Source organism: Muntiacus reevesi, chromosome 5 (assembly GCF_963930625.1).
Source record: "Muntiacus reevesi chromosome 5, mMunRee1.1, whole genome shotgun sequence".
NCBI classification, from domain to species: Eukaryota; Metazoa; Chordata; class Mammalia; order Artiodactyla; family Cervidae; genus Muntiacus; species Muntiacus reevesi.
The window spans coordinates 101,998,856-102,012,109 of NC_089253.1; the positions used below are offsets into that span (position 1 = coordinate 101,998,856).

Here is a 13,254-nt window from a genome sequence, read left to right on the forward strand (position 1 = left end):
AGGCTCTGTCCCTGAGGTCTCCGCTCCCTTCTTTCTATGCTTGAGGTCTTTTCCTATTTTAAAAATGGTAGGCAATAAATCCCAGAGTGCCTGAAACAGCCAAAAAAGAGAGACTTGCTGAACACACTTTCAAACCCTGAGACCCTGCTCTTGGCCAGGAGGTCTTTTAATAACCTTATTCTGGACCTACTTAAATGGAAACAGCCTCCAGTATTTTTAGCTGCTGTGTAACTGAAGTAAAAACAAAGGGGGGAAATTTCGAATATATTTTTTCCTTTCCTACTTAGAGTAAGAAAGAGTTGTTCATTATCTCTTAACTGAATTTTTGCTGGGAAGAGAGGGGAACACCCCAGAGTCCCTCTTGGCTCCTCCCCTGGCCTGGATGGGATTTAAACCCAGAGAGGACAGCTGAGGGAATTAGACAACGAGGGATAGACAAGCACCAAGGTCTGCAGCCGCAGAGGCCAGGCTTCCAGGTAGCAGAAGTATTGGAAGTGGTACCCAACAGCCTCCAAGGTAAGAGCACCAATCTCTGAAGATTCTACCTGTGGGGGGAGGATGGTGGCCAGGTGCGGATAAACTCACGGGCTTCACTTCCCGATCCCAAATATCCAGGCAGAGTAATTAGTCTCCTGTTAACTCCATGAAGTGATATTTATTTCCAATTAGGAAATACTATTTCTTAATAATATTTCCCAGGACCTGAGTAACATGTCCCTAACCAATAGTATACTTGATTCCCCAACTGAGCTAAGCACAATCTTCTTACCTGGCCAGATGCAGTCTGTATTGTAGGGAAATTTCCACATGGAATAATAGATTTTTATATTAAATGTTTCTTTCAAGTCTAGCATGTTCTCATCTCTATTTTTTTGCTGGCTTTACAATAGCAAAGACTTCTCTGTTTTTGTTATTTATCTGCTATATCTCACTTTTAAAAATTCTAAAATGGAGCTTTCGTTTTAGTTGTGACCAGGAAACTATTATAACTTTTTCTTTTCTGGATTTTGTATATTCCAGTAAAGATGATATTTGTGAATAAACTTGGAGAGCTTTGAAGTTTACTCAAATATTTATTTTGATCTGTTTTGATTCTTATTGTAAGAGGACAATGTCTTTTCTCAAAAGCTTCATGCTATTACCCTCATAATGCCACAAAGGAAACATTTTGAAACCGTTCAAGGAATAATATGGTGGGTTAGTTTTTGGAGATGTTTTCATTTATGTATCTATTTATCTTTTTTTATGTTTGGGAGAGAGCTAGGAGAAGGAGAGAGAAAGAATGAGTGAGAACAATCACTTAAAAGCACAAAACTGAGTTGCCTATATAAGCATTAAGAAAAGAACAAGTCCTAACATAAAAATGAGAAATCGCCCAAATCTGGACATAGGTTAACCACAGTGCCCAAAGTCCACTGGTTCTTGGAGAAGTTGAAGTATTACTAAGGTATCGGGTGACACCTGCTCAGCCAAGACTATAGATTGGCGGCTGGCTGAGCACGGAGTCTACATGGAAAAAAATCAGTGATTTTTGGCATTTGGGCATTTGTTGGAGACTCAGAATCAAGGTGAGAGTGTTAGGAGAAGGAACTTAGGAAGGAATAAAGAGTATACTAGCATCAGTATTATTTTCCCAGGGAGGAGGGAAAAACCCACCTGACATTCTTTCATGCAATTCTGAATCCTGCTATGTCCCCAAGTTTGTGGGCTGCAGTTGACTCCTGGAAGAGAGAAAATAGGACAGCATGACTTGAAATCATCTTGTGGCTTCTGGTTTCCATCCCAGTCCTCGTCTGTGGTTTGAAATGAAGGGTAGACTGAGGTCTGTTCCCAAGAAGATGCCAGAGGAAATCGTGCCCAGACCCAGTGGAAACTCGTGTCCACCCAGTGCTCATTCCAGAGCCTTGGCTCCTATAAGCTCTGGATACAGACATGAGATCATGGTTGAGGTTCTGTAGCAGTATCTGGAGTGACCAGAATGTGAGCTGATGAAGCTGAGATCTCAGGGGCTTTGCTGGGTTTCAGCACAGTAGACTCACTGTTAATGTCAACCAGCCACCATCTGAATATGTGCTGTTGGTCTCAAAGACATCCAGTGAATGTGGGTGGAGCAGTGCAAGTCCTCGGAATTAACAAGGAAAAGCCTCTCCTCTTTGACAGAAGGCTGGAGCTTTCAAGTTATTTCAATATGTGGAAAACCACATGCTAAACTAAAGAAAGGAATTGCAACTTTTTAATAATGTGCCTCTTTTCATTGTCATCCAGCTGCAAGTATAGTTTCTCATCAGACACCCCTCAGGACCACAGGGAATAAGGTTAATTTTGTATAAGGTAATATTTAGTCATTCTGAATCCTGGGTGCTTGGTTTGATGTGGTTCGAGGTCTCTGAATTTTTGCTCTTGTGCCCATTTTGTCTTCTCCTCATGCATGAGCCTGTGCATTCCCTTGAAAGCAAAATGAAGGACTTTGTGTGTGTGTGTGTGTGACCTTCCTGGGGGATAAATAAATATCTTTGCTCAAGCTTCTAAACATTCTTAGTATAGAGGCTGGCACATAATAAGTGCTTAGAAAATGGTAGCCACTTTCTCATCACCCATGTGAGCCTTTGCAAGGTGGATTAAGATTCAGTTGATAGAGACTTCCTTGGTGGTCCAGAGTTTAAGAATCTGCCTTGTAATGCACACGACATTGGTTCAATCCCTGGTCAGGGAACTGAGATTCCACATGCCTTGGGGCAACTAAGTCTGTGTGCCACAACTACTGAGCCTATGCACCACAGTGAAAGATTTATGATGCAATGAATATCTTGAGTGCCCTAAGACCTGATGCAATCAAATAAAAAAAATGTTAAAGAGAGATTCAGGAGATAGAACAAAACAATCACATGAGCAATCCAAGAAAAAGTGATTGAGTGCTGAGGCTCGGTCAGGAATGCCATCCTTTATCTTTACCAGCCTATAGCACATGGGCAGACTTGATAGAGTTCTTTGTGAGAAGGGGTATTGCATGGCAGTGTGAGGTCTTCACAAGGATTTCTTGGCCACTCACTAGGTGTATTCCACTGGGCTAGCAGAGTGGTTGAGTTGGGGGAACTGAGGTCTGAAATGTGACCATATTAAGCCTTATCACATAAAATCAATTTTTCATCCTCACTCACAACTTGCTGACTCATGTCCTATAGAGAACACCTGTGCAGAGTTCAGTGTCACAAAGACTAGAAATGAAAGTGCCCATATATACTTGGTTTGTCTAAAGAGTGACCCAGACAGAAACAGTATGACCTTGTGCATCATTTGTTGTTGTTGTTTAGTCACTAAGTCATGTCCGACACTTTTGCAACCCCGTGGATCACAGTCCACCAGGCTCCTCTGTCCATGGGATTTCCCAGGCAAGAATACTGAAGTGTCTTGTCATTTTCCTCTCTAGGGAATCTTCCTGACCCAGGGAGTGAATCCACTTCTCCTGCTTTGGCAGGAGAATTCTTTATGATTGAGCCACCAGCGAAGGTCTTGTGTATCATAGGTATTTGCAACCTGTAGGAGAAAAAGACACAGAGGTGAAACTGTTTACGTAAGATTTCCAGGCCAGGGCGAGTTGAGCCATGGCAAGTACTCAGTTGCATAAGAACTTGCTCTCCTAGACTGTATTTGAGTTAAAAGACCCTGGAGTCACTCAGGGTGCAGAATGTACATCACTGGTGAATATGCCAGGGGGAGTTTGGGGGAGGAGTAAATTTTCCAGGGAACATTTGTGACATCACCATATCCCTAGCTACCCACCTCCTTCACTTTCCTTCCTAGCTCAGTGATGTTCACCCTTTCATTTGGGGACAGAATATCTTTTAAAGTGATTCCACCCTGAAACCCAAGATATTACAGTTTTTCTAAAACCCAAAGCAGTGCTCTTATTTGCTGTGGTTAACTGTAAGGGCAAGATGAGGTAATAAGGGAACCAGAGAAAGCCCTAAATTTAAATAGATGCGTAATGGTAGCTAAGAAATTGGCTGTTACTCTCTTTGATGTAAGTAGTATATTTTATTCCTGCCCTTCTTTGGAGAAAATGAAGTGACATAAAGACCACCAGCCCTAGGACTGGAGAGGACCATCTGGGATCATAGTCCATCCTTCTCCTCTGGCCAAAGACTTGGTTGGTAATTACCCCTACAGACAGATGTCTTGGTCTGCTCTGTGTTTCCTAGGAAGAGAGCTTTCCAGCCTCTCAAGATAACTGACCAGAATTTAACCTCTTTATGGGACAAACAATAATTTATCTTTCCAGGGGTTTATCCGTGGTACTGCTCAGAAAAAGTTTGTGTTTAACTGAGCACTCAGTATGCCTTGGGCTTCCTTTATTTTGGAGGATCCCTCTCTTAAACATTTCAGGAAGGTGGACATTTGGTCTCTTTTTCACATGTTGTAATCTTATTGGATTTTTTCCCATTTGATGCAATAATTATAGCAGAGAAATGAAGAACATGGTTATGGGGAGTGGACAGACCTGGTCTTGATCCCAGTTTGGGATATATATTCCATAGCTCAGATGGTAAAGAATCCATGTACAATGCAGAAGACCTCGGTTCAATTCCTGGGTTGGGAAGATTCCCTGGAGAATGAAATGGCAACCCACTTCAGTCTTCTTGCCTGGGAAATCCCATGGACAGAGGAGCCTGGTGGGCTACAGTGCATGGCGTCGCTAAAGAGTAAGACACGACTGAGCAACTAATACACTTGCTTCTTCTTAGCTGTGTGTCCTTAGGCAACTTACTTAACCTCTCTGAGCACCTGTAACAAAGAATGACATCAATTGACACCCAGGATTTTGAGGATTAAATGAGACTGCTGTCTCATTATTAAGCGTGTGGCACAGTACCCATCATCTAATAAACACACAAGCAAAAACACACCAACAAAAACCCAGTGGCTATTCTTTATTTACACAAAATATTACTTTGGCCAGGATTGTGCTGTAAGGCTGTGAGTATGGAGAGCTTTAACACAGTCATGGCCACTGTCATCCCTGAGCTTACAGGGATGTCTGGGATAGGAACTCACATACAGATTGGGGAGCTCTCAGTGTTTAGTTGGAAATGAAAGCCACAGGGGTAGATGTGCCTGCCAAAAGAGAATGAAATAAAGCATAAGTGTAGAGCCCAGTGACATCAGCTCAGCCTCAGGGCCGAACTAGGGGGACCATCCATCCAGTTCATGGTTAGCAGGATACACCTCAAAGAGCCTTTCTCAGAACAGCAATAGGAGGCAGCATTTGTCCTGAGTTTTAATGCACACTGCTCCTATTTCTCCCCATCACCCACTGCCCCTCCTGAAGTCAAAATTAAATAAAGGTTCAGTCATTGAGGGGTTTCCCAAGTGGTACTAGTGGTAACAAACCTGCCTGCCAATGCAGGAGATGCAAGAGACTCGGGTTCAATCCTTGGGCTGGGAAACATTTCCCCCAGAGTCACTCACTCCAGTATTCTTGCCTGGAGAATCCCTGTGGACAGAGGAGCCTGGCGGGCTACAGTCCATTGATTTGCAAAGAGTTGGACATGATTGAAGCGACTTAGCATGCGCTGCACGCACGTCAATCAATGAAACTGATTCTCCAGGATGCCTGGTTTCCTGTGTGCGTTTTGCCGGCCCTCCTATACCCTTTGCCAACATATTCCTACGGCAGTTACTCTTCTCTCCACGGAAAACGGTTCCTCAACAGGATAATCATCCCCATTCAGAAACTTGCCCTGCATTTTCCTGGGTGACGTGTACTGCCCTCCCTGTCTCCTCCCCATCCTCACAGAGCTCTGTCTGTGGTCACCGTTCATAAAAGAGTGGGTGAAGTCATCCCTCTCTTCCCCTGAGCCTCTTGCCACGTGTGGGAGAGAGAGCCAGAAGGCATCTCCTCCCACCCCCTACCCTTGACAGAAGAGCTAGGTTGAGGACTCCCCTATTCTCATCATCTTTCGAGAAATACCCTTGCTAGGAAAATCTGACCTCAATGTGTGGCATCCAAGAGGCTGTAATTAGCGAGGACATCTTGCTACAACTCAGAGGGATGGGTGACAGTGAACACTCCTACAAGGGCTTCTGGGGTTTCTCCTATTCCAGGCTTCAAAGACAAACACCGTGAGGCTGGGCTATGCCCAGTCCTGCTGTGGTTTATGACGAGTCCATGGATTGCTTTGCATTTGTTCAGAACTTCAGAAAACCATCTGCACTTCATTTATATTTTGGAGAATAGCAAGCCATGGGCTGGGGGTTGGGGGGAGGGCGTTGGATAACAGCAGTGGGCAGAGAGGTCTGAAGCCTGCCTTTTTAGCTCTGTTGTTGCCCGGGAAGCGGAGATTTGACAGTGGAAACTTGTGTGCAGCCCATACCTAGAAAGTGCTTTTTCAGATCCATCTGTGTGGTAACTGGTGATGGCAGAGTGCCCAGGAGTTAGTGGCTCAGTTAGAGGACACTGCACCTGGGTTCCAATCTATGATCTTGCAGTCTCCTTGCACAATCAGGGGCACATTGCTTGTTGCCTGTGAGCCTCATCCTAGGAAAGTAAGCAGAGAATGTGTGTGTGACTGATTTATCATGCAACTGAACTTTGGAAGACAGTAACGATGAAATACGGTCATTTTTATCCTATACCTACCTTCCAAGTCACTCTACTGGTGCTCCTCACCTTCTCCATCTTCTGACAAAGCTCTCCAGCAGATTCCAGGGCTCTGCTGGTCACTTTGGGGGTTGGAAGAGAACCCCTTTTGTGAAAGGCAGGTCCATTCCCATATCAGAGTCTCGACCTCCCACCCAAGCTGCATCTATTCTTTTCACTCAGTTTTGGGTGATGTTGGAATCCAAAGATGAGTGAGTGGGTGGGGCCGGGGTGGGGGTCACGGTTGGCCTGGTAAGTTGCTTTCCTTCTTGCATCTCCCCCACTCCAACTGGCACATTGGTCACTGAGCCAGGGTGGGGGGTCAGAAGAGAAGGGAAAAGGCATTTCATTAAGCAAGGGCTGTTATAGCTCCCTCTGGTTATCAGACGCCTTGTTAAGGCAGCTGCTCCCAGAGCTGGTTCCACCTGCCCCCTCTTTTCTTCAGACCATCCCCATTCTACCCTCTGAGCACTTCCTCTGGTAGTTCGCCCCCTGGAGTGAGCTGGGGGGGGTGCATCTCAACTCTGGCCCCCACTGCCTCATTTTTTGTGGCATGAACTTCACCTATGGAAGGACTTATATACCTTGTCTCCCCAAACTCTTGGGGCAAGCCCTTCCACTGTGGCTTCCCTCCAGTGTCTGCTATGCAGCCTGTTCCAGGCAAACTCCCATCTCTGAATTCCCCCAGGCAAGGGGCAGGCACTGTATTCACCTCTTATTCACCCCAAATTCCCCATCCCCAGAAACCCTCCAGAAGAACAGCTTTCTCCAAAATGTGGGGGGACTTATTAACCAACTGTCTAAATCAGTTGACGACAAGAAATGTCTTACTGACCATTCCATTACCTCTGCAAGCTGTTGGGTCCAGTTCCTGGAATGCAGTAAGTGCTCAGAAGAGGTGTGCTATTACTATTATTAATGATATATGCTTTGGATAATATTAATAGAAAGAGCCAAGATGGAGTGAGTGTAGCAAAGAGGTAACATGAAGAAGAGCTTTCCTTTGGGGCTGTTCTGATTAGTTCACAATGGTGGTACAACCTTTGGGTACAACATATAGGATATTTGTCCAAAGGAGGGGATTGCATAGAAATGTTGTATACTGCACTTACCCATTATTTGTCGCATCAGTGAAGAACAAGCACAGGCTTGCAATCAGATGCACCAAAATGAGAATCCTGTCTGTGCTGCCTACTCGTTGAGCAGCTCCTGGTAAGTGAGCTGACTCTCAACACTTGGTTCTTCACCCAGGGTAAGGAGAACAACACCAATCTTACATGAGGATTAATGCATCTGGTCAGTGCCTTGCATGTAGCAGCAACTTGACAAATAACATTTAATGCTGTAATATTATTTTTTAAATAACAATTCTGCTAGGATCCTTCAGCATTTATTTCCTCCACTTTCTGATACGAAATAAATGGTGACTATTAAGAATTAAAGATTTTACACAGTACTAGAATTTGGCTTAATGACTAGGGAGTTTCCCTTTCTTCTGCCCAGAAATAGTCTGTCCAGGTCAATTCTCTTGATGGCGTTCTGCTGATTTCATCTACTGATGTGGAGGAGAGGCAGCATCAGATAGGACACATGGGGGTGTCTAGGATTCTAGCAGCTTCCCTAGTGGCTCAGGGCTTCCCTGGAGGCTCAGACAGTAAAGAATCTGCCTGCAATGTGGGAGACCTGGGTTCGATCCCTGGATCAGGAAGATCCCCTGAATAAGGAAATGGCAACCCATTCCAGTATTGTTGCCTGGAGAATCCCATGGACAGAGGAGCCTGGCAGGCTACAGTCCATGGGGTTACAAAGAGTTGGAGACAACTGAGTGACTAACACTTTCACTTTCACTAGCAGTATTCTAGTTCTTTAAAAAATTTTTTAATTGACAACAGTATTACATTAGTTTCAGGTGTACAATGTAGTAATTTTATATTTCATAGGTTACACCTCATACAAAGTTATAAAATAGTGACTGTATTTTCTCTGCTCTACCTTATATCCTTGTAACATTTATTTTATACCCAGTAGTATGTACCTCTTAATCCACTTCATTTGCTCTCCCCCACCTCATTCCTCTTTGATAACCACTAATTTTCTCTCTCTATCTGTGAGTCTGTTTCTCTTTTATTTATTCATTTATTTTTAAGATTGCACATATTAGTGAAAAAGTAGAGTACTGATTTTTCCCTGTTTGACATTCACTAAGGTAATATCTTCCAGGTCCACAGTATTCTAGTTCTTAATTTGGATGGTGGTTCCATGACTATTGCCTTTAAAACAGTTCATTGTGTGTGTGTGTTCAGTCACTAACTCATGTCTGACTCTATGCAACCACAAGGACTGTAGCCTGTCAGACTCCTCTGTCCATAGTATTCTCCAGGAAAGAATACTGGAGTGGGTTGCCGTTTCCTCCTCCAGGAGATCTTCCCAACCCAGGGATCAAACCTGGGTCTCCTGCATTGGCAGGTGGATTCTTTACCACTGAGCCACTGGGAAGCCCATAATTGTTCATTAGAACTATTCAATTTATGTTGCATATTCTTTTCAATGTCACCCTTCCAAATAAAAGAGATGAGAAAAAAGGAAGTCATACTGAGTAGCTGATTAAAAATAAAACCTCAAAATAATTACTGAGGCCTTACTATGTGCTTGGCAGGGCTTTCAGGTGGCTCAGTGGGTAAAGAATCCCCCTGCTACCCAGGAGACATGGGTTCAGTCTCTAAGTCTGGAAGACTCCCTGGAGGAGGGAATGGCAACCCACTCCAGTATTCTTGCCTGGGAAACCTTATGGACAGGGGAGCCTGGTGGGCTACAGTCCATAGTGATAGCTTATGGTGAATGATGTCGGATTCATGATCTCTGAAGAAGATTTAGCTTCGGGACCAAGGACCAGGCTTGATCACTCAAGAACTTTTGTGTAGCAGAGTTTTATTAAAGTATAAAAAGGGGCAGAGAAAGCTTCTGACACAGACCTCAGAAGGGAGACAGAGAGTGCCCACTTGCTAGTCTTAGCAAGTGAGCGATGTACTTTTTAATTGGTTATTACAATAAATCAAAAGAATGTCACAACGTTGCAAAGGTCTTACTAGACCCACTCCCACAATATACATTTTAAGAGGACAGGATTTGCCAGAAGGTTCTCAAGAAGGAGACACAGGTCCTGAAGCAGGATACATTGTTATATACAGAATTTAAGGAAAAGCATATCCTTGAGCAAGATGAGTTGTTTTGTTGTTCAATCATCAGTTCTGCGCTTAAAGAAAAAGTTTGTCCTTTTCTCCTTGAGAACTCCAGACCCCTTTCTCCTCCTTGGGGACCCCCAGACTTCTTATCAGCCTACCTAGGAATTGGCTCTCTCAGTAGGGTCACGAAGAGTCAGACACAGCTGACGTGACTGAGCATGCACACACGTGCCTGGCATGGTGCTGAGTGCCTTCCACACACAATGCAGTCAAGCAGCCCCTGCTATTCCCACTTGACAACCGAGGAGGCTAAAGTTCAGTTGGTGATGGGCAAGGAAGCCTGGCGTGCTGCAGTCCATAGGGTCGCAGAGTCAGACGTGACTGAGCGACTGAACTGAACTCGCAGGGGTAGACACCTAGGACCTGCCCCATTTGTCCTTTCAGTACGTAGGAGCTGCCTCACACGCAGAGAGGGAGACCCTGAGCTTGCCTGGGACACAGCCCGGGAAAGGACTAGGCTTCCCGACTTCTCCAGTTTCTAGTACAAATGCTTGTGAGTCTCGAGTTGGTCACAGGAGTCCATTGTCAGGAGGCAGCTCTGCAGACTGGTTTCTGGATGACAGCTTGACTGACAGACATACTGGTTGGTGACAGTACCTGCAAGTCAATGTGAGGTGCAAACCAGGTCCCTGGCATCTGCCCTGACTCAGCTTGTTAGTGATCAAGAATGTGCCATCCCAGATGGGGGCCAGGGGCCCCAGGAGAGATGGGGTCCTCCTGAGCACAGATGGTGCCAGAGGTCTACACCGTCTGTGGGCGGCAGAGGTGGTGGAACATGACAGCCAGCTCTGGTCCAGGACTTACTAACCACCTGAGCACCAGAGGAGTTGGAGGCTGACTGAAACCCTCAGCACACGGGGCTCTGTGCTCCTGTCTTGGGGGCGGTCCCCGAGAGGACTTGGCTTTGGGTCCTGACCTTAAAAGGCTTATGGTCTTGTGTGGACACAAGTTGCATCCAAGAGTAATTACAAGACAAGAATCACTGCTAAGAGATGCTCTGAGGGACCCATACACTGCTCTGAATCCTCAGCAGGAGGAGAGCTAATTTCCAGCTGAGGTGAGGGAGGGGGTGTGACAGAAGACTTTGTGGGGAAGTTATTTTTGATTAGAAATTCTGCTCTTTTGCTCGTTTGTGGGCAGAGGTGGTGAGTGGGACACTGGCCTGGGGGGCTGTGGTACCCAGGTCAACACACTCTATCCCATGAGCCTCTGCCTCCTCATCTTCACGAGGCAGCATGATGTCGTGGTACCAGAACAGACTCTGGTGTCAGATTTCTCGGGTTCACATTCTGCCACTCTCAGCCATGTGTGCCTGTGGGCAAATCATCTGAGGTAGCTATGGCTCAGTTTCCCTATCTCTAAAATGGGGATAACCATATATTCCATGAAGAATTGTTGTGACGATTGAATGAAATAATAAATGTAGAATGTTTAGAACAGTGCCTGGCACACAACTTGTGCTCCACGTACAGCTACAATTGTTAGTGTTGTCAGGATGGATTAGGGCGAGCAAAGCTTGGCACAAAGTATGCCCTGACTACAAGAAGTCTTTCTTGTTATTACTAAAGTGCAGGTGAAATACAGAATTAGAAATGAAGAGGAGGGCCTCCCAGGGAGTAGGAACAGTGTCAGCAAAGCAGGAGGCAGGAATGTGCAATGTGTGAAGAAGGAACAAAAAAAAAAATAATCTAATTCGAGCCCTCAGGAGATAGAGGATGAAATCTTTCTGCTGGTTTCTCAGCTTCCCGTGGACCCTTAGAAACCATTTAAAAAGCCAATTTCCATCAGCAGATATCCCTGGCTTTCTTTTGCATGTTCTTCTGAATGCAGGCTTCCAGGAACATCAGTTTCCCGTCTCCCCAAGGATGGGTCTCCAGGGGAGGTTCTGCTTCCCCCTGGGGCTCCTGTTGGGCTCTGTGCTCTTGGCGACCTCGGCCCCAGCCACTCTCGAGTCTTCTGGATGCAGCGAGAAGGAGCAACAGGTCACTGTCAGCCACACCTACAAGATCGACGTGCCCAAGTCCGCCTTGGTCCAGGTGGAGGCTGACCCCCAGCCCCTTCGTGGTGATGGAACCTCGCTCCTGGCCCCAGAGGAGGTCGAGGAACAGAATATCATCTTCAGGCACAACATCCGCCTGCAGACGCCACAGAAGGACTGTGAGCTGGCAGGGAGCGTGCGGGACCTCCTGGCCCGGGTGAAGAAGCTGGAGGAGGAGATGGCGGAGGTGAAGGAGCGGTGCAGCGCTGAGCGCTGCTGCCCGGGAGCAGCTGGTGAGCACACTACCTGATAACCATTCAACAAACACTGAATGAGCACCTTCAGGTGTTCTACCAGGCGCGTGAGCACCCTGCCTCTCACTCTGGGTTTTCTCTAAGGGGGATGTCATCACTGTTACTAGCTCTAGGGGTTATCGTCAAGCCTGAGCAGGGAGGGACCAGCAACTCTTAAAGTGAGCCTGGACTCTTGGGTCAGTGCTTCCAGAAGAGAATGCTTCTGGGCGCAGTTTTATCTGCGGATCCAATCTCTCCTTCGCTTTATAAGAGAAAGCGACAGGTAGGAGAGGAAAGAAGGTCGGTGGCTTGGAGCTAGGCAGGATTGGGTACAAATCTCAGTTCTGCCATTCTTTAGTGTGTGACTTTGGGCAAATTTCTTAAGTTTCCTCACTGTCTGCTGAGAATAATTCTATCAGCTAGTCTAAGTTCTGAGAACTAGAGATGATATACAGATTTTTTGGCCCATTATTCAGCAGACTGTTAATTCTTTTGTTAGTAATAAAGTACTACAATTTGACTTTACAAATAGTGAGCACCTCCATCACCACATTTTTTTTTCAGCATAAACTTCCCATATTATTATCCAAAGAATAATAACCGGTGATACTTCGGCATACAATTTAATGCCAGAAGAAATTGCTACCATTAAGAGCGCCTCCTATAGGCCAGACGCAGAACTAGACACGAAGGACGCTGCGCGGGAATAAAATGGCAATTAAAGAGCATGAAGCTGCCCCTGAGCAGCCTGAACGACAAACATTTTTAGGAAGGAAAGAGGGTGTTCTGGGAATCAGGAGCTGGGGCTGGTGAGCAGACCAGGAGGACTGGCCCATCCTCCAACTGCCTCTTGCTGTCTGGGATTAGAGAAGGGAGCCTGGTTAACCCTTCTCCCATCTGTCATCCCCATAATGAGACTGGGCTGTTTTATAGCTTCTGCAGGTCCACCTTTCAGGCTTCAACTTCAGCTCATTTCCTAAGGACTCAGACTTGCTAGGTCGAGCTCCTCCAATCAAGACAAACTCCCACCCAGCCTAACTCTCTCCTCCCACCCCAGGAGCTCTGCCCCTTAGTATAAGCTGGCCCACTTATACTAAGTGGTAT

General features: G+C 45.8%; 1 protein-coding gene across 1 annotated transcript in view; it reads left to right on the forward strand.

Annotated features, from left to right (window-relative positions):
* Positions 1–445: 445 nt before the first annotated feature.
* The window catches only part of TNN (tenascin N), a 71,804-nt gene continuing 58,995 nt past the window's right edge, over positions 446–13,254 (forward strand). Inside the window, exons 1-2 of the mRNA XM_065936923.1 lie at positions 446–516; positions 11,710–12,150. Coding sequence (XP_065792995.1) covers positions 11,745–12,150 — 406 coding nt within the window. The 5' untranslated portion in view covers positions 446–516; positions 11,710–11,744. The remainder of the gene's footprint in view (positions 517–11,709; positions 12,151–13,254) is intronic.